General features: G+C 46.0%; 1 protein-coding gene and 1 pseudogene across 2 annotated transcripts in view; one reads left to right on the forward strand and one right to left on the reverse strand.

Moving 5' to 3' along the window:
- PKD2L1 (polycystin 2 like 1, transient receptor potential cation channel) overlaps positions 1-21,994 on the reverse strand; it is a 68,365-nt gene that overhangs the window by 34,852 nt on the left and 11,519 nt on the right. For both annotated transcript variants that reach the window (XM_053387928.1, XM_053387927.1), the window contains exon 2: positions 5,167-5,280. Coding sequence is in view for 1 of the 2 variants with exons in the window: in XM_053387927.1 (XP_053243902.1) it covers positions 5,167-5,280 (114 nt within the window). In the remaining variant the exon portion in view is untranslated. The remainder of the gene's footprint in view (positions 1-5,166; positions 5,281-21,994) is intronic.
- Positions 15,970-16,036, forward strand: LOC128414960 (uncharacterized; annotated as a pseudogene).

Genomic DNA, 21,994 nt, shown 5'->3' on the forward strand with positions numbered 1-21,994 from the left:
ACCAGATGTCAAGGAAATAAACAACTATCTAACTTTTAGAAGACATCTGAAGGCAGCCCTGTTTAGGGAAGTTTTTAATGTTTGATGTTTTATCATGTTTTTAATATTCTGTTGGGAGCTGCCAGACGGGCGGGGTATCTATAAATAAATGAATAAATAAATAAATAAATTGCAGCGGTTATATAAAACAAACATGCCGAGACCAAAACTTTTGTGGAATTCCTATTGCTCCTCAAATCTGAAGTCTAGCTGCAGGCGGGGCTGTCTGTACTCCTAAAAGAAAACCTCTCTGGTGAGAGAAACTGCCCCAGCTAATAACTGGAGTTTGGTTGCTGGAAATTAGCATCTGAAACATAGGAGCCAACTCTTAGGGGCCGAGGGGTCTAAAAAACTTGAGCCCCTCCCAAGTTGATAGGCTTTGCTATTCAAATGGTGTGCATGTACTGCGTCATGTGACCAATTATGCAGGATGGGGCTTATCTGGGCCCCCACAATATTTTATTCAAGTTGGCACCCTTGATCTGAAATACCTCTTCAGCTTAATTTCAATCCCTATTCCGTCCCTGCCCCCCTCATTCGAAGCTACGACTGTGGGTTTAACAGCACCTCCATTTGCCTTGCCGATTTCTGCGGGGAAAGTCGACTTTGAGCGCTGAACTGGAACAAACGGCAATCGCTCGAAGCCTAGAAATTGTGGGGCAAGTTGAAAATTACTTGGGCCTGTCGAGGCACAGAACAAGGGGGCGTGTGATGTAAAGTATTTTTGTATGCCACAACTGCTGCACAGATTTTACTAGCCAAAAAATGAAAAACACAAGAACTACCAACGGTAGAAGAATGGCAGATGAAGATAATGGAGTTTATGGAGCTGGCTGATCTCACCGGGAGAATCCATGACCAGAAAGAAGAGGAACACCAAGAAGACTGGAAGAAATTCAAAGACTATTTGAATATATATTGTAATATTAAAGATATGTAATCACTTGAAAGCATCTATTACGCCTAGGATTAAATTGGGATTACATATATATATAAAAGAAAATGTACGATAAGAAAAGTTAGGAAATATGATTATGACTGTGATATGGTTTTATGAAATAATGATATTGGAAACTGCTATATAAAAATACTAAGAAACTCAGATGGAAGAGATTTGAGGAAGTCAAATAATATGTTTATGAAGATGGATTCTAATTAAGTGTTAGTTTATGTGGTGATTTGTTGTATTTTATGTTTTATATTCTTTTTTGTTTTTCCCGTTTCATTCCCCCCCCTTTTCTTTATTATTGTTAACTTTTTCTTCTGTTATGTTTATGTATGGAAAATAATAAATATTATTGTGGGGGGTGGGAGAACAAGCGGGTGTGTGCATGAGTCCTGAGCTCTGTGACCAGTAGGAGTCCATGTCTATTTTCCCTGAGTGGAGACTAACCCATAGAATTAGTAGATCCTATCTGAGGCTGGTGTTGGAGGCCTCAAACACAGGCATTTCCTAATGTCCTCCTGACTAATCCGATTCACATGCTTTAGAGTAGGGCAGCCATAGTTACGTTTGCTTCTTGTATCAGCTTGTTCAAAGCAGGCTCCCAAGCCAGTTCAGTTGTACAGAGAGTAGCAACGAGACGCAGAGGCATTGCATGGGGGGGGAGCCAGGGAGGCCGTGGCCCCAGGAGCACGTTTTTTGAGGGGACGCAATCAGGCGCCCGCACGACAGCTGGGTTTGTCTAGTGGACAGGTGGATAGAGGCAACGGGCAAGGACGAATCTGTTGGAGGTGGGCTCCGTTCACCTCCATGCACCCCCCAGCATGCGCCCCCCACCCCAGCTGCCCAGTCCATCACAGGGGTGCAACACTTGCTGTTAAGTTGTGGGTGAACATATCAGACGACACAGTGATTCTTCAAACAGCTCTTGTTTATTCACAGGCCAGAACAGAGCAGAACTGAAGGGTTCAGCCAGCCTGCTTATATAGAGCTCCACTAGAGCGCAACAGTAACCATTTTCTGTAACTATCCAATCACTGAACGTCACTTTCAATCCCTTATTTGCATATGTGGACCTGAGTGTAAACTATCTACAGTATCCCCCTGTTGGCCCAGGGTGAGAACTTCAGTACATAACACTTGCCCTGCCCCGGCCACCAGCAACCCACGCTACACCACTTGAGGACGGTGGCTGCTACTCTCAAAACACAGCCTTGGAGGTAATTTTCAAGGTCACAGATCTCCACATAGCATGGGTTTGGGCTACATTTGGGGAAACGGTTGCATCTCTGAAGAAACCGATATGGATATCTGCTACTCCAGAGATTTCCAAACTTTTCATGTTGGTGACAGACTCCTTACACATGCATCATTTTGCAACAGAGCAATTCAGTTTTACTGGCAAACCGGAGGTTAAATTAACCCCTTCCCAGCCCTGGGAGGAGCTCGGGGAGGAACGTGTGACATACCTTACACCAGGGGTCAGCAAACCTTTTCAGCAGGGGGCTGGTCCACTGTCCCTCAGACCTTGTGGGGGGCCAAACTATATTTTTTTGGGGGGGGGAATGATTGAATTTCTATGACCCACAAATAACCCAGAGATGCATTTTAAATAAAAAGACACATTCTACTCATGTAAAAACACGCTGATTCACGGACCGTCCACGGGCCGGATTTAGAAGGCGATTGGGCCGGATCCGGCTGCTGGGCCTTAGTTTGCCTACCCATGCCCTACACACTGCAGCCGACACACTAACGTGCCACAATGCACAGTTTGGAAAGCTCTGATCTACACCAAAATGGGAGGTAAGAAGCTTCACCCTTAAACATATAAGTAAAGGTAAAGGTACCCCTGACCATCAGGTCCAGTCGTGACTGACTCTGGGGTTGCGGCGCTCATCTCGCTTTATTGGCCGAGGGAGCCAGCGTACAACTTCTGGGTCATGTGGCCAGCATGACTAAGCTGCTTCTGGCAAACCAGACCAGCGCACGGAAACGCCGTTTACCTTCCCGCCGGAGCGGTACCTATTTATCTACTTGCACTTTGACGTGCTTTCGAACTGCTAGGTTGGCAGGAGCAGGGACCGAGCAACGGGAGCTCACCCCGTCGTGGGGATTCGAACCACCGACCTTCTGATCGGCAAGCCCTAGGCTCTGTGGTTTAACCCACAGCGCCACCCACGTCCCCTCAAACATATAGCAGCAGTGAAAGTTTTTCTTTCACACGTGAAGTGATATAAGGGCTTGTGTGACAAGAAATCATCAGGAATTATGGCCATAAACATGGATTGGGTTTGTCATGGCCATTTTAACCAGTCCTAGTGCTAGGACAAATGCCTCATCCATTCAGCAAAGGGGTCAGGTTGTGCTTGCTCCGCTAAGAGAGGGATCAAACTTATCACATGCATGCATGCACTCAGAGACACGTAAGCGCTGCCTAAGCTGTAACGTCAATGGCAGGATTCTCAGTGGGGAGAAAACTTGATAGGCATCCTACACAAACAACACATTTTCAAAGCTCCTCTTTTGCCCAGGTCAGAACATCATTACTGTATGAGAAGAGTGATTTGAGCTTTGTCCCCCTGTTTGCAAGTGATAACTATTATTGCCATACCTGTTCTGCCGTGGAGTGCATGAAATATAATCTGTTGCCCTATGAGACATCACAGGTGCACCTTTGAGATAACAATAAATTTTCCCAAAACAAACAGCCATTGTTGTGCCCACACAAAGTGGTTCAGTATTTGGCACACAGCTGCATTCAATCTACCCAGAGAGCACAATAGGAACGGCCATCTATGTTATCGTTCAGACCATCCTTCCTGCATAGTTCTTTGCGATGGAAAGGGGGGAAACATCAGGGTGTTGTGGAAGTTCAAACCACGCATGTCAAATTCCGAGTAGATGCAAGAAAATGTGGATGTTTCTATGAAATGAGAATGGGTCGTTCCTTCCACTACAACAGTGCCCCCCAAACTTGGGTCTCCAGCTGGTTTTGGACTACAATTCCCATCATCCCTGACCACTGGTCTGCTAGCTAGGGATGATGGGAATTGTAGTCCAAAAACAGCTGGAGACCCAAGTTTGGGGAACACTGCCCTAGAATAAGGTTACCAGATTTTTTTTCAATGAATCTGGGGACACTTTTCAACTTCAGTAGGAATGATAGGATTTTGTATGGGGACTGATTTGTAAATCCAGGGACTGTCCCCAGGAAATGGGGACATCTGGTAACATTACCCTAGAAGAACCAATGAATTTGTGGGCAGGAGAGGAAGAAGGGGATACCAAGAAGGCACCATTGCTTTCTCTTACCACAATCCAATCCAGGAAGCCAAGTTCAAAGCTTGTGGGTTTGGCATCATTTGAGACAGCCCCATGGTTACCATGGAGGTCATGAAGTTCTGAGCTACTCTCAACAAGGGTGTCCCTGTGGGAAGTCTCACTGCTTTGGGGCAATGAAGGGGACAGTATGCCAATCGGATTCCTGTTCTGTCCCAAACACCCAGCCTCAGAAACAAGCACTAGAAACTGGACACTTAAACACCTGGTAAGGGAGAGCTGGACCATAAAGAAGGCTGATCGCCGAAGAATTAATGCTTTTGAATTATGGTGCTGGAGGAGACTCTAGAGAGTCCCATGGACTGCAAGAAGATCAAACCTCTCCATTCTGAAGGAAATCAGCCCTGAGTGCTCACTGGAAGGACAAATCGTGAAGCTGAGGCTCCAATACTTTGGCCACCTCATGAGAAGAGAAGACTCCCTGGAAAAGACTCTGATGTTGGGAAAGATGGAGGGCACAAGGAGAAGGGGACGACAGAGGATGAGATGGTTGGACAGTGTTCTCGAAGCTACCAGCATGAGTTTGACCAAACTGCGGGAGGCAGTGGAAGACAGGAGTGCCTGGCGTGCTCTGGTCCATGGGGTCACGAAGAGTCGGACATGACAAAATGACTAAACAACAACAACAAGGGAACTAGGGTCCCAGTAGACTACAGTATCTCTGCCTCCCTATCCCCGGGGCCCAGTTTGCTGCTGCATGGAGAACTCATCTTTTCAAAAGCCACCATGTTGAAAGGCAGGGTGCAAGTGTAATGAACCAACACAAGCCATCTAAAAGAATATTTGCCCCTCATTGGGCTGGAACCAATAATAAAAAGGAAAAGCAGCCCAGGCAAACTTACATAAACAGATATCCACCAAGAATACAATGTAGACCAACAGTTCACGCAGTGTGGTCTTTACGTAAAGCTCTCGGTTCTCAGCGGTGTTTTCCGTTAGTGTGGTGCCCCAAAGTCCTGCAAAGAGAGAGAAAAGGGAAAGAAGTGAATAAACGTGCTTCTGTATTCACCTATTTTACGTGCTAATCCACAGCACAATTGCCCCAGAGTGCTTCATCCGATGTGAGCAGTACAATCCCAGAAAAACTGAGCGAAGGGGGGAAGTTCTCAGGGCTGCTAGCAGGAAATACTGGGGGTGTATATATGACAGAGGGACGCGGGTGGCGCTGTGGGTAAAACCACAGAGCCTAGGACTTGCCAATCGTCAGGTCGGCGGTTCGAATCCCCGCGGCGGGGTGCGCTCCCGTTGCTCGGTCCCAGCGCCTGCCAACCTAGCAGTTCGAAAGCACCCCCGGGTGCAAGTAGATAAATAGGGACCGCTTACTAGCGGGAAGGTAAACGGCGTTTCCGTGTGCTGCGCTGGCTCGCCAGATGCAGCTTGTCACGCTGGCCACGTGACCCGGAAGTGTCTGCGGACAGCGCTGGTCCCCGGCCTCTTAAGTGAGATGGGCGCACAACCCTAGAGTCGGACACGACTGGCCCGTACGGGCAGGGGTACCTTTACCTTTTTATATATGACAGGCCCCAGCCTAACCCTAACCCAGCAAGGGCCCCAGATTCTTAGCTTTCTTTCTTTCATTCATTAAAGTAAGTTAATTAGTCACTTCTAAAGAAAGTTAGCCCCTTCATGGATCACTGCCTTGTTGTGGCGAAGGGGCTTGAATAACTCAGAGAAGCTATGAGCTATGATGCCGTGCAAGGCCACCCAAGACGGACAGGTCACAGCCGAGAGTTTAGACTAAATGTGATCCACCTGGAGAAGGAACTGGCAAACCACTCCAGTATTTTGCCAAGAAAACCCCGTGGACATAAAAAAGGAGAAGCTTTGAGCGTTTCCAAGGCATGCTCTGGTTCATGGGGTCACGGAGCGTCGAACCCGACTAAGACGACTAAACAACAACAAAAGAAAGTTATAAAACAAAATGCAGAGGCAACTCTAAGGCTTCAGCACTTAGCAGGCAGCACCTCTGCTAAGGACACATAATCACTTCAACACTGTTGCCAAACAATCCAAAGAAGGAATGCTGACCACCCCCATCTCGGATTTGAAAAGGGGCCCCCTACCAGAGCAGCAACCCCCCCAAGAGAAACTTCTTGTTACTGCTATTCTAATGCTGAATAGAGGAGGATACTGGAGTGGTTTGTTTAACCACCTTCCTTGTATCTCATTCACTCTTCAAGGGTGCTGTCTTTACAGAATAAAGCACAATTACTTGGCTTTGGTGCTGTCTTTACAGAATAAAGCACAATTACTTGGCTTTGGTGTGTTGTAGTCAGAAGCAGGGCTTTTTTCAGCCGGAGCGTGCCGGAGCACAGTTCCGGCCCCTCTAAGGAGAACGCCATTGCGGGGCGGTGCTCCTCTGCCTGCTTCTTGCCTTTACGTACTTCTGAGAAGCCCAAAACGAACATTTCAAGTCAAAATGGAAGCTGACCAGTGTGTGTGAGTCTACAGGAACCAGCTCTTATAAATTAAATAGCGGTTCTTATAATGACCAGCCGGAGTGGAAACCAGTAGCAGTCAGTATGGCAGAGCATCCCCACTCCTCCTGACGGTGAGGTCAGTGCAATGCGAGGACACTAGTGGGAGCGATTGGCTCTGCTGCTGCGTTAGCACCGTGCTGGTCTCACCCGGTCTACATCCTGGTCAGCCACAATGATGCAACTAACCAGGGCTCAGGTGAGTGTCCTTTCAGCTGAGCTGACGGGACGCATTCTGCTCCCCACCCCTTCCACTGAGGCAGCCTGACGGAGCTCATGCGCTCGACTGCCATTCCAGATTCAAATCAAATGCTCTTTGGTGCTCCCAGTGGTGCCAAACCTGAGCCTAAGAACATGGGCTGGGCTCCGTTTGAACATTGTTTTCTTTCATCAAGTCGCTGTTTCATCAGCTAACAAGCTGATGAGATAGGTCAGACCATTAATGGCTTCTTCGTTGCCTTCTTCTTCTTCTTCTTCCTACTTAAACTTTCATCTGGTGCGCATGTGATTCCCCACTTAAAAGCTGAGTAGGTGTAACGACATCAATAGCTTAAGGGTTTCCATTCCTTTAATATAGTCTCAAGTGGTTCAGCTCTAAGGACACCTGCTATCAGCGATCTGTGATGGATATTGCTCCACACCCCTAATCAAAAGCACTAAGTACAGAACAGAACAAAATGTGCTGTAATAGGGAATGCTAATATATCGTGCGAAGACAGAAGTGCCTGGAGTGCTCTGGTTCCACGGGGTCACGAAGAGTTGGACATGACTAAACGACTAACAACAACAACAAAATATATTGTGCGAGTGAAGCTTTCTCCTCCTTCCGACTCGCGCTGCAAAAGCTTCCTTATCACAACACAAGTCTGTCTCTGTGTTGAGATGGCCTCTGGAGTCCTCTCCTCACTGCCACTATCAGAATTAAGGCAGGGTTTCTGATTTTAGTCCATTGTCTGGAAGGCCAGGGTAGTGAGTCTTTAATTCATTAATTCAATCTATTGGTATCTGTGAGATATGAAAGACATTGGGTTCACTCGCAAGTAATAACCCTCAATCAGCTATGTGGATCCACATGAACAAATAAACATGTTTCTGAATGCACATTCTCATCTGGATTCAGTCTGGTATGATAAAAAAATGTGTTGCGCATCGTGCAGTGTTAAAAACTCTACTAGTATCCACAAGGCTACTAGTTGGGCTCATGGGTTTCTGGCTTAGGGATATTGTATTTAAAAGTGGTGGTGGGATTTTCCCCTACCCTTGACTTTTCTGTCTATTTTTAATACATAATGATTTCTCACGGTTATCCTTGTTAGTGTATCAGTTTTCTATTATTTGCAGAATTTATGGGGGGATTATGTTCTTGTTGTTTTCCTTTCTGTCTTAAACTGCACCTGAACAATTGTGCCAAGAAAGAAAGAAAGAAAGAAAGAAAGAAAGAAAGAAAGGAAGGAAGGAAGGAAGGAAGGAAGGAAGGAAGGAAGGAAGAAAGAAAGAAAGAAAGAAAGAAAGAAAGAAAGAAAGAAAGAAAGAAAGAAAGAAAGAAAGAAAGATTGCTGCCTGAGACTACGGTGGCACCAGACAAATATCCCTTCTCATTTCTCCAGGTCTTTCATCTCTCAGTTTTATCAGACCAACTTCCATGCAACTTTCTTTTATCTGTTGCCTTTTGATTTCACGGGTGCTATTTGATCAGAAAGTTGGGTTGCATTTTATCGCTTTACAGTCATACCTTGGATCCGAAACGCCTTGCTAGTCCCAAATATTTTGGCTCCCAAACGCCGCAAACCCGGGAGGGAGTGTTCCGGTTTGCAAATGTTCTTTGGAACTCGAACATCCGACACGGCTTCTGCAGCTTCCGATTGGCTGTAGGAGCTTCCTGCAGCCAATCAGAAGCTGTGCTTTGGTTTCTGAACATTTTGGAAGTCAAACTGATTCTGTTTGACTTCCAAGGTACAACTGTAATTATAAGCCACCCTGAAAATAGTTTCCTTGCAGATACACTCTGCAAATGACCATTATGAATTGTTCCAATAAAATATATATCCTGTACCGCTCCCACTGATTTTCTGATTCCCTACAGACGCTTTTTCTTTTTCTTTTTACCAAATCTGTCAGGGGTGGGAGAATATCTGGCCGTGAGCTATGTGTGGGCTCTGTTGGTAGAGCATGAGACTGTTAATATCAGGGATAATGGACACAGGTATAGCAAGAGAAGATCAGAAAATATTCCTCTATGCCACAGGAGCGGCAAGGATCCTAATTGCTAAAAACTGGAAAAAAGAAACTGTGCCAACAAAAAAGGAATGGCAAGACAAACTGTTAGAGTATATTGAACTGGCTAGATTAACAGAGGCAGTTAGAGATCACGCTAGACAAGAGTTTCAAAAAGCATGGGGAAAATGCAGAAAATACTTCACAAAACAGTGCCCTGGACTTGTTTTGATTAATGTCTGCAGGAGACTTTGTGGATACAGTGGTACCTCAGGTTAAGTACTTAATTCGTTCCGGAGGTCCGTTCTTAACCTGAAACTGTTCTTAACCTGAAGCACCACTTTAGCTAATGGGGCCTCCACTGCCGCCACACGATTTCTGTTCTCATCTGAAGCAAAGTTCTTAACCCGAGGTACTATTCCTGGGTTAGCGGGGTCTGTAACCTGAAGGTACCACTGTATTTAAGTTACAATTAGAAAAATCTTAATAATTATTCATAAAGGAAACAGTTTATAAGAAGTAAATAAGGAGGCCAGATACAGGATAAAGTCAGTCTTTTATTTCATTGTTTGTACTGTGTTTGTTATGCTCACTGTATGTTATGTTCCCGTTTAATGAGGGTGGGTTGTGTATTGGGGGTGCGGTTTTTATGTTATGTTGTAAATAAAATTCCAATAAAAATTATTTTTAAAAAAGAGAGACAATATCAAGATCATGGGTTCAAGTTCCACATAGGCAAAAGATTCCTGCACTGCAGGGGGTTGGACTGGATGACCCTTGTAGTCCCTCTACAATTCCACAATTCTGTATTATTTATTCATTTACCTATAATATTAATTTCCCTTGACAGACTCAGGGCGGCTTACAAATAAAAGCAAGATGCATGCAATGGTCTACAAAGGTTAATAATACGTTACAGTTTCGTTTTCTACACACCTATGCCCAGGGATGTATTTCTAGGAAACATTCCAGATTACGTCACCTATCTGAGGCAATGTGAGCTCCAGTTTCCGAAAGCTAAACAAGAAGTCTACTAGTGAGCTCCAGTTTCCGAAAGCTAAACAAGTCTACTAGCTTGTTGTTCCTAAACTTGTTCGGTTTTACAAAATGACGGAGGAGATATTAGTATAGCATGCAAGCCGACCTTGTGCATGTTTAGTCAGAGGTTAAGTTTCGCTCTGCAGAGTAGCATTCACTTCCAATAAAGTGCGTATGTATATATGGGGTTTGCAGCCGAACAGTCCCTGACCTTAAAGGGACGTGGGTGGCGCTGTGGGTTAAACCACAGAGCCTAGGACTTGCCGATCAGAGGGTCCCCGTGACGGGGTGAGCTCCTGTTGCTCAGTCCCTGCTCCTGCCAACCTAGCAGTTCAAAAGCACGTCAAAGTGCAAGTAGATAAATAGGTACGGCTCTGGCAGGAAGTTAAACGGCGTTTCCATGCATTGCTCTGGTTTGCCAGAAGCGGTTTAGTCATGCTGGCCACATTGACCCCAGAAGCTGTACGCCGGCTCCCTCGGCCAGTAAAGCAAGATGAGCGCCGCAACCCCAGAGTCGATCACGACTGGACCTAATGATCAGGGGTTCCTTTACCTTTACCTTAGTCCCTGACCTAATTTTGTTTCAAAGTTTTTGTCTTCCCTGTGGCCAGAGGTATGCTGAAAAAACTGTGGTAACTTTTAATCAGTGTGTGTGTGTGTGTGTGTGATGCTAACAGCAACTGGGTGAAGGGTTCATCACAACCCAATGAAAATTGTCCTCTTTAAGGGCACCTTTTATCATATGTGGTGGAACTGTAAAAAGATAAAGGGATTCTGGGAAATGATATACAATGAATTAAAAAAAAAGTTTAAAATAACCTTTGCCAAAAGACCAGAAACCTTTCTTTTAGGAATTTTAGGTGTAGATATACCAAAGGATTTGAGAAGTCTGTTCATGTATGCGGCTACAGCTGCAAGGATGATGTTTGCTCAGTGATGGAAAGAGGACAAGAGGCCGACAATGGCAGACTGGCAGATGAAATTACTGGACTACACAGAGATGGCCAGATTGACTGGAAGAATCAGAAATCAAGAGAATCAAAACTTCAATTGAGAATGAGGCAAATATAGATTGTGTTTAAAAGAACACTGTAAACACTTTGGCAGTCTTTGAATAAACTTGCAATGTTCCGAAGACTTTGGATATATTGGAGGACTATAATTCGGATGAAATTTGATGAGCGTTCCCTCACTTCCTTCCTTGAAGTGTTTTTTTACAAAGACACTGAACAACAATGGGCCCAGGACAGAACCCTGCGGCACCCGAATTGCCACTTTTCCCCAGGTTGGACAACGCTCCAGTAACCAGAGGACGAACGTTGGAGCAACTTTTTCCATGCCATCTCTCTGTGTTTCAGGGAATCCACAACCACTGTTTCAGTAAGAGCACAAGTGTCAACCAGGGCCTCTCCTGGTATGCCCCACAGAGAAACTTACGGTCTTCAAATAAAAACATCTTGAAGGTCCCAGGCCACAGAGAAGTTAGGCTGGCCTCAACGAGAGCCAGGGCTTTTTCGGCTGTGGCTCCGATCTGGTGGAACACTCTGTCACAAGAGACTAGGGCCCTGCGGGACTTGACATCTTTCCGCAGGGCCTGCAAGACAGAGCTGTTCCGCCAGGCCTTTGGCCAGGGCACAGCCTGACTCCCTCCCACGGCAATCTTCGCGGAGCTCTGGCCCAATGGCTGCCAGTGGCTTGAATTAATTAATTTTATAATGAATGATTTTAGAGTGTTGTTTATGCTGTACTTTTGTACTGTTTTATTGTTGTTAGCCGCCCTGAGCCCAGCTAAGGCTGGGGAGGGCGGGATATAAATAAAATTTATTATTATTATTATTATTTCTGGGCAGTAGAATGGAATGGCTCTGACACCTTCCTAGAAAACCAAGTTCTGTTCTGCTTTTGGGGATGATCAAGAGAAACCCAAAGACCAATGGTTCTATTCAAGCTGAGAGTCTCCATCCTTATATTGAATACGACCAGGGAGGGTGGATGTCTTTGAACCCAACTCGCTGGGGCGCCCCTGAGAGGCTAGCACCCTGGCGTGACGCACCACTAAGCCCTATGGGAAAGACGGCTCTGAGTCTAATATAATCTGTACTGATAATCAGTCACATCTAACCTGGAGCTGCAGTATTCAAGCCACAAGGACTAATGGGAGCCGCCCAGAGTAGTTGAGGCAACCCAGTCAGATGGGTACCATATAAACAATAAAATTATTATCTATCACATCCATCTCATACATAGCCTACATAGTTTCTTCCTTCCCATTTTATCCACATAAGATCTGTGTGAGGCAGGTTAGGCTCAGAGACTGTGACTGGCCCAGAGATTTAGGGTATAGTATAGATATGGAAGATTGGCAAAAAATATGGAATGAAAATCTGAAGTTTACAGCATGTACTACGTTAAAAGAAAATGTTATGAAAATGGTATACAGATGGTATATGACACCAGTTAAATTGGCAAAAATGTACAAAACCTGTAACAAATGTTGGAAATGTAAAGAGAAAGAGGGTACATTTATTCATATGTGGTGGGAGTGTAAGAAGGTGAAGGGGTTCTGGGAAATGATATATAATGAGTTAAAGAAAATGTTGAAATATAGCTTTGTAAAGAAACCAGAAACCTTCTTACTGGGAATAACTAAAAATGAAATAAATAAGAGGGACTGTAAACTCTTTCAGTACGCAATAACAGCAGCGAGAATATTGATGGCCCAAAAATGGAAACAAGAAGAACTACCGACTTTGGAAGAATGGAGAACAAAACTAACAGACTATGCAGAACTGGACAAATTAACTGGAAAAATTAGACTTCAAAGAGACCATAAGTTCCTAGAGGACTGGGGAAAATTCAGAGAATATTTGAAGACTGTATGTGAGGAACAAACAACGCTAGTGTGTTTTAAAGAAGCTTTGTGGAAAAAAATAAGGAATATTGCAAGAATGTAAATGAGGACAGAAAAATTTTACTTAAAGGCGATATCATAATTAAGGAATGTGAAGATAGAAATTTAACTACGGATGATTGTCAGAGGAGTTGAGGGAGGTTCAATAAGTCAAAATATGTGATTTGGAAAATTGTATGATTGGAGATATTATGGAAAAATTTAATAAAAAATCTATTAAAAAAAAGAGAGAGACTGTGACTGGCCCAAGGCCACCCAGTGAATTTCATGGCTGAGTGGGGATTTGAACCCTGCTCTTCCCAGGTCCTAGGCAAGCACTCTAACCACTACACTACACTAGGTGCTCTCCTGGTCCCATCGGACTCCAGCTCCAACCAGCGCTAGGCTAAGGTTTTAGCAACGGCTCATTTATCATCTTAATGAAGACTAGGACATAGCCTGTGTCAAGCTCTGGAAGTTTCTTAGCTCTGTGAAACGGAGGCATGCAGTTTACAGTCTGCCTTGTGACCTGTTTCTTAGTGCCTAGCTCAGTACTGAGCAATTTGTTCCAAGATGTCTTGAAGGTTGTTTATTGGGCCTGTCTTAATCCTGCCCTTCCTGGCCAAGACAGGGGACATTGCCAGCTTTCTCTGATGCTTACTGTGACCATGTAAAGTAGCTTGGTTTGCTTGTTGCATTTTAGAGCCTAGCAAAATTGAGAAGGAAATCAAGGAAGTCACCCACAAGGAAAAGACTCTCCCTTGGACCCAGAGCTCTGGGCTAGCTAAAATAACAAAGGCCAGTAGCAGTGTTTCAGTTTGGCAGTTTTTGCTTGATGTGAGCAGGAGGGAAAATTGTTTCAGCCTGTTAAACACATCAAGCTGAAGGCGGTGGTGATCAGAGCACCATTTGGGCTGATAGTTTGAATTGAAGGCAGCTACGGGAGAAACAGGACCCTCTTGGAGTGTAATGCTGGAAGCCCTTCCATCATAAGCTCAGGTTGTATATATGTAGAAATAAACAAAGTGTTGGTGCTGACCTTTAAAGCCCTAAACGGCCTCGGTCCAGTATACCTGAAGGAGCGTCTCCACCCCCATCGTTCTGCCCGGACGCTGAGGTCCAGCGCCGAGGGCCTTCTGGCGGTTCCCTCATTGCGAGAAGCAAAGCTACAGCGAACCAGGCAGAGGGCCTTCTCGGTAGTGGCGCCCGCCCTGTGGAACGCCCTCCCATCAGATGTCAAAGCGATAAACAACTACCTGACATTCAGAAGACATCTTAAGGGAAGTTTTTAACGTGTGATATTTTAGTGTATTTTTGGTTTCTATGGAGTGGCTGGGGAGGCCCAGCCAGATGGGCGGGGTATAAATAATAAATTATTATTATTATTATTATTATTATTATTATAACACATATCGTAAAGACACCATCGTATCTGCTGTGCCTTATTTCCAAAGGAAGCATGAACCCTGGACCCTGAAATCTTACACTGCTCAGTGATAGTGGCGCCATGTCACAATATAGAGCTGACAGCATCTGCTACAGTAGCTTCCATTGTCACCCCTTGTTCTCTCAAGGTTACAGAGAATCTAGCTGACTTTTTCGGCTTTTTCTGCATTGTCCTCCCATCTTTTCCCAGGCACGATCCCCACCACCACCCCTGCCATACATTTCCAAAGCATTTGCAGCCCTTTGTTTCCAAATGATGTCCACAGCTAGGATCGATGGCAGGATCTGCCTCACTATTTGTTCTTTGGTTCACTTTACTCTGAACCAAGAACCAAATTTCTGGGATCTGTTCTGCCTCATCTATATTCCAAGACCATTCCAGAAAAGATTTCCTACCTCCTGTCAGACACCGATTGCAGGGTAACCCACAAGGTTTCTCTTTTTGCCCTAGCAGCAATAAAAATCTGGGCAAGAGTTATCGAGGAGTTTGCAGTCAGCTGCTTTGGGGAAGCTCTTATTTAACCTCAATATCTGTTCATAATTAATCTTTTTTATCGGTATTAAATTTTACCCTTTCAATCTGTACATTTTATAGATGTTACATGTGACTTAGGTAGTATTACAAAGATGTAGGTTTTATGTATGAATCTAGGCGGCAAGGTAAGGGACACAGGTGGCGTTGAGGGTTAAACCACAGAGCCTAGAACTTGCCAATCAGAAGGTCGGCGGTTCGAATCCCCGCGACGGGGTGAGCTCCCGTTGCTCGGTCCCTGCTCCTGCCAACCTAGCAGTTCGAAAGCACGTCAAAGTGCAAGTAGATAAATAGGTACCGCTCCGGCGGGAAGGTAAACGGCGTTTCCGTGCGCTGCTCTGGTTCGCCAGAAGCGGCTTAGTCATGCTGGCCACATTGACCCCGGAAGCTGTACGCCGGCTCCCTCGGCCAATAAAGCGAGATGAGCACCGCAACCCCAGAGCTGGCCACGACTGGACCTAATGGTCAGGGGTCCCTTTACCTTTACTAGGCGGCAAGGTGGTTTTATGCAGTATCTATACTCTTGGGATTTGTACTGTATTTATTTATCTTATATGTGAATGGCTTCTGGCCCAAGCATTAATAAACTACATCTAAATATGTTAGTGGAATAGCTGTACAGGCTGCCAAAAAGCTATGAAAACTTTTCAGAGTGACTTTGCCTCTGAGTAGGAACTTCTTATTCATGACTGGTAAATAACTTGTGGAATTGTGCTGTTCTCCACCGGAAGGAGTTTTCTTGGCAAGGATATGGGAGTGGATTGCCGGTTCCTTCTCCAGGTGGATCACGTTTAATGAAAACTCTCCACTATGACCTGACCATCTTGGGTGGCCCTGCACGGCATAGCTCATAGCTTCTCTGAGTTATTCAAGCCTCTTTGCCATGGCAAGGCAGTGATCCATGAAGGATTGAATTATGGTGCTGGAGGAGACTCTTGAGAGTCCCATGGACTGCAAGAAGATCAAACCTATCCACTCTGAAGGAAATCAGCCCTGAGTGCTCACTGGAAGGACAGATCCTGAAGCTGAGGCTCCAATACAGTGGTACATCGCTTCTTGGCCTTTTGGCTAAGATCAAGTGTAGTATCAAGTGTAGTAATACAGTGGTACCCCAGGTTACAGATGCTTCAGGTTACAGACACATCAGGTTACAGAGTCCACTAACCCAGAAATAGTACCTCGGCTTAAGAACTTTGCTTCAGGATGAGAACTAAAATCTCGTGGCAGCAGCGGGAGTCCCCATTAGCTAAAGTGATACCTCAGGTTAAGAAGAGTTTCAGGTTAAGAACGGACCTTCGGAACAAATTAAGTTCTTAACCAGAGGTACCACTGTACTTTGGTCACCTCATGAGAAGAGAAGGCTCCCTGGAAAAGACCCTGATGTTGGGAAAGATGGAGGGCACAAGGAGAAGGGGACGACAGAGGACGAGATGGTTGGACAGTGTTCTCGAAGCTACAAACATGAGTTTGACCAAACTGCGGGAGGCAGTGGAAGACGGGAGTACCTGGCGTGCTCTGGTCCATGGGGTCATGAAGAGTCGGACAAAACTACTAAACAACCACCACCATGGGAAGGACTTTAACTGGTTTCTTTTCTCTTTTCTTTCTTTTGCGGTACAACAGCACTGTTAAGTCAACAAACACAAAGCACTCCAGTTTTACAGTACAGTTGATGTAACATTCAAAAACCAAGTTCAAAACTCAAACTTTTCCACTCAGAAATTAAATTTGAAATGTTACAGAATGGTGTGGTTTTTTTAATAGCTGTTCAGTGTGGGCTGGGGGATATTTTCTTCTGGCTCTTCAGTTTATCCACAAATTAGTTAATCCCAGGACTCTAATGGCTTCATTTGAAGTGAAGTTACAGGGAACCAGGCAGAGGGCCTTCTCAGTAGCGGCGCCTGCCCTGTGGAAAGCCCTCCCATCAAATGTCAAGGAAATAAGCAACTATCTGACTTTGAGAAGACATCTGAAGGCAGCCCTGTTTAGGGAAATTTTTTAATGTTTGGTGTTTTGTTGTATTTTTAATATTTTGTTGGAAGCTGCCCAGAGTGCCTGGGGAAAACCAGCCAGATGGGTGGGGTATAAATAATAATAATAATAATGATAATGATAATATGTTGTTGTTGTTGATGATGATGATGATGATTTGGATTCCTGCATTTAAACTCAAGGGTCTACCATTGGCCCTCTCTTATCTTTGTTGTTTAGTCATTTAGTCATGTCCGACTCTTCATGACCCCATGGACAAGAGCACGCCAGGCACTCCTGTCTTCCACTGCCTCCCGCAGTTTGGTCAAACTCATGTTCGTAGCTTCGAGAACACTGTCCAACCATCTCGTCCTCTGTCGTCCTCTTCTCCTTGTGCCCTCCATCTTTCCCAACATCAGGGTCTTTTCCAGGGAGTCTTCTCTTCTCATGAGGTGGCCAAAGTTTTGGAGCCTCAGCTTCAGGATCTGTCCTTCCAGTGAGCATTCAGGGCTGATTTCCTTCAGAATGGTGGAGAGGTTTGATCTTCTTGCAGTCCATGGGACTCTCAAGAGTCTCCTCCAGCACCATAATTCAAAAGCATCAATTATTCGGCGATCAGCCTTCTTTATTGTCCAGCTCTCACTTCCATACATCACTACTGGGAAAACCATAGCTTTTAGTATACGGACCTTTGTTGGCAAGGTGATCTCTCTTATCTAAGCTATGTCTATTCAGAGCAGGGGGATTTGGCTACACTGATAAGACACATCACAACCCTACCAGCCAGCAGCTTAACAGCTGAAATCTCTGGGCAGGACCAGGCATGTAAGAGGAGTTGTATCGGAAGCAAACACAAAATCTGCCCAAACAGTCCTTAGCGGCACATTTGCCATTTAACCAGAATTTGACATAGCGATGGCACAGAATTGGTAATGGGCTTTGGGTCTAGAAGGGAGCCTGCATCATATCGCAAGGTGCATTTGACAAGACTGCATGCCCTTTTGCTGATCTCATTGGATGCTGCTCAGGTGAGCCAATGGACCCAGAGCAGAGCCTGAACTTCTGCTTCTCATCTCAGCCACTCTGCTTTACTTTAATTTATTTACGGCTATTAGCCCATAAAATATGTACAAACATAAAAACACAGAGACATAAAAACCGATATATCCGACAACAGAAGGTGAACACCACGATGCAAGGGTGGGTCATTGAGCAGAGCCAAATGACAGCTTGGGGCCAGGAGAGCTCCAAGGGACGGATCACAGAAAAAGGAAAACTGAAGACGAAATCCGACATGCACTCTCATCATAACAGTCCGATTAGTTTTGATGTTGTTGTTGTTTTCTGGTGGTTTTTGAGTGTGAGATAACCGCATTCAGGAATCTCGCCACCTGCAGAGTTACAGAAGGATCTGTATCCTGCAAAAGCAGTGCGGCGTGTGACTCAACAGGCCTGCCAACCAAGCGCAGTAAAGCAGGACCCAGGAATTTAGTCCTGGCTATGCTATGTAGGGGACAGTTGAACATTATATGTGAAAGAGATTCAACAGTTTCCCCGTCACACACGCATAGCGGAGACACCAAACCCTTGGAAAATCTGTGGCTCAGCTGGTTCGATGGAAGGACATTGAACCTTGCCCGAATAAATGCAAGTCGGTGTGGTACTGATGAAAGCAGCCACTCTGCAATCTCTTTATCCACCTTGAGCACACCTTTGACTCCCTCATCTTCAAAGGACCGATTGCCTCCTAGCCAGTTTCAAGAAAAAGAGGTGCCGGAACTCACCATGAACATCTCCCTTGTTCTCTTATAATGGCAATGGCGCCCACCTGAGAGGTGCTGGAACTGGGGGGGGGGGAGCCCTGCTAGTCTCCTGCTATGAGTATATTAAATGTTTGTTGATGATGCTGATATTTGTGTTTTGAGCAACATGCTCCTCCAGTTCATTTTTAGTATCCTCTTGGCCTTGGGGGTAGCTTCCTTCATCTTTGGCGTACATTCAAGCTTTTGATATTGTGGTTTAAAAAAATCTCCTGAGCACTTTAGGGAGACTTGACCCTCTTCCCTTTGCATTTCTGCTTCCTTTTTTTTTAATCCTCCCCCCCACCAGTGGCGAAGCTGCATGCTCCGCTACCAGGGGTGGAGAGCAGGCAGGGGCGTGGCTGGTGCCCCCAAGGGCATGACACATGCCCCGGGGCATGGCGCTTATCCCAGGGGCATGGTATACATTCTGGGGGTGTGACACGCTGCCTGTGGGGGTGTGGCACTTGGCATGCCTGGGGGAGGGGTACGCAGTGCGTGTCGGGGGGCACCACGATGGCACCCTACTGGAATAGTGGTGCCAGGGGCGGTCCGCTCCATAGCTGTCAACTTTCAGATTTGAAAATAAGGCAGCCTCACCTGCCCTGGGGATCAGCAGCCTCACCTGCCCTGGGGACAGTCTACAGGATATCTAACAATCCGGGATAGCAGCGGGAAGCAGTGGGAAACAGCACTGGAATAAGGGAATTTCCCGCAAAAAACGGGAAGGTTGACAGCTGTGGTCCGCTCCCTCCACACTCCGGTTCCTCCGCCAGTGCGCCCCCACCCCACTTTTGGGATGTTTCATCTTTGAAGACAAATGTGACTGTTGGGTCCGTTTTATATACAGTGGTACCTCGGGTTACATACGCTTCAGGTTACCGACTCCGCTAACCCAGAAATAGTACCTCGGGTTAAGAACTTTGCTTCAGGATGAGAACAGAAATTGCGCGGCGGCAGCAAGAGGCCCCATTAGCTAAAGTGGTGCTTCAGGTTAAGAACAGTTTCAGGTTAAGAACAGACCTCCGGAACGAATTAAGTACGTAACCAGAGGTACCACTGTATATATTGAATCTAATCAGCGGCGTAGCATCAATTTTTGGCGTTCGGGGTGGGCATGCATGTGCACCTGGCATGGGGGGGTCTCAGCCCAACCTTTGCCACCAGAGTGACCCCAACTCCACTGGAGCAAAGTGGGGCCACACTGAGCCGCCTGTCTGCTCTTGCAGGAAGGAGCCCAGCTGCCCAACATGGCCCTTGACGGACAGAGAGGAGCACCAGGCCTGGGATCTATTTTATTTATTTATTTATTTATTTATTTATTTATTTATTTACGGCTATTAGCCCATAAAGTATGTACAAACATAAAAACACAGAGACATAAAGACCGATATATCCGACAACAGAAGGTGAACACCACGATGCAAGGGTGGGTCCTTGAGCAGAGCCAAATGACAGCTTGGGGCCAGGAGAGCTCCAAGGGACGGATCACAGAAAAAGGAAAACTGAAGACGAGATCCGACATGCACTCTCATCATAACAGTCCGATTAGTTTTGGTGTTTTTGTTGTTTTTTGGTGGTTTTTGTGTGTGAGATAACCGCATTCAGGAATCTCGCCACCTGCAGAGTTACAGAAGGATCTGTATCCTGCAAAAGCAGTGCGGCGTGTGACTCAACAGGCCTGCCAACCAAGCGCAGTAAAGCAGGACCCAGGAATTTAGTCCTGGCTATGCTATGTAGGGGACAGTTGAACATTATATGTGGAAGAGATTCAACAGTTTTCCCGTCACACACGCATAGCGCAGACACCAAACCAGGCCTGGGATCACCTGCATGGGGGTGCCTGCTTTGCACCCCCTCAAAAATTCTGTGCCTGGGGCACGGACCCCCGGTACTCCCCATGCTGTACCCCTGAATTTGACAGCACTGTGGTTCCCAGTTAGTCTTGGGTGGCACTTAAAACTAACTTCAGCGTCACCACCCCTTACTGGTTCCATGACCAACTCTTCTAGGTAAAGGTAAAGGACCCCTGGATGGTTAAGTCCAGTCAAAGGTGATTCTGGGGTTGTGGCGCACATCTCGCTTTCAGGTTGAGGGAGCTGGTGTTTGTCCACAGACAGCATTCCGGGTCATGTGTCCAGCAGGACTAAACCGCTTTTGGCGCAATGGGACACCATGACAGAAACCAGAGTGCACAGAAACATCATTTACCTTCGTGGCACAGCGGTACCTATTTATCTACTTGCACTGGTGCGCTTTCATATGCTAGGTTGGGAGGAGCTGGGACAGAGCAACAGAAGCTCACTCCGTCCTCGGGATTCGAACTGCCAACCTTCTGATTGGCAAGCCCAAGAGGTTCAGTGGTTTAGACCACAGTGCCACCCGCGTCCATGGCTCCCCATCGGGGAATCGAACTCCGGTCTCCTGTCTGACAGGCAAGGATACTTATCACTACGCCCATGCTAGCTAGGTTCATGAGACAGCCCTGTTTTGCTACGTTCCATGGCAAATCTGAAACTGGCTTCTGAGTGCCTTTAAATTGCCTAGTAACTGCAAAGGGTGTTATCGCCCAGGCCCCTCAGTCTTGCAACACAGCGAGCAATTTCCCTAGCAGTGTGGGAAACCAGCAGAGCCCTCCAGAGATCATGTATTTTATTACATTTATATCCTGCGTTTCCTTCCAGGAGTGCAAGGCAGCATATACAGTGGTACCTTGGGTTAAGTACTTAATTCGTTCCGGAGGTCCGTTCTTAACCTGAAGCACCACGTTAGCTAATGGGGCCTCCTGCTGCCATGCCGCCGGAGCATGTTTTCTGTTCTCATCCTGAAGCAAAGTTCTTAACCCGAGATACTATTTCTGGGTTAGTGGAGTCTGTAACCTGAAGCATATGTAACCTGAAGTGTATGTAACCCGAGGTACCACTGTACACCTCTCTTCCCCTGTTACATTTCTGTGAGATAGCAAAGGCTGAGAAACAGCACTATTTAACCTTGGGGGGGAGAGACAGGGGCATGTATGGAAATCTAAGGAACTCCAAGTCACCACACAATGCTCATTTAACAGACGAAAAACTGGTGGTGTTCAGAACCACCCCATGAAGAAAGGGGAAACAGAGATCTCCCCAAACCCAAGCAACCCAAGATGGATCGAAAAATAATAAAAGAAATGGGGAGGATCAGGGAATCTTGTTGGGCATACCACAAAAGCCCACGACTGCCAGTGTGGGGACCCCAGGATTAGCTTGCCCAAAGAGCTTCATAGCTGCATGGGATATGAGCCAGGAATTCCGCAATGCTAGTTCA

The sequence above is a fragment of the Podarcis raffonei genome, chromosome 5, assembly GCF_027172205.1.
Source record: "Podarcis raffonei isolate rPodRaf1 chromosome 5, rPodRaf1.pri, whole genome shotgun sequence".
Classification (NCBI taxonomy): domain Eukaryota; kingdom Metazoa; phylum Chordata; class Lepidosauria; order Squamata; family Lacertidae; genus Podarcis; species Podarcis raffonei.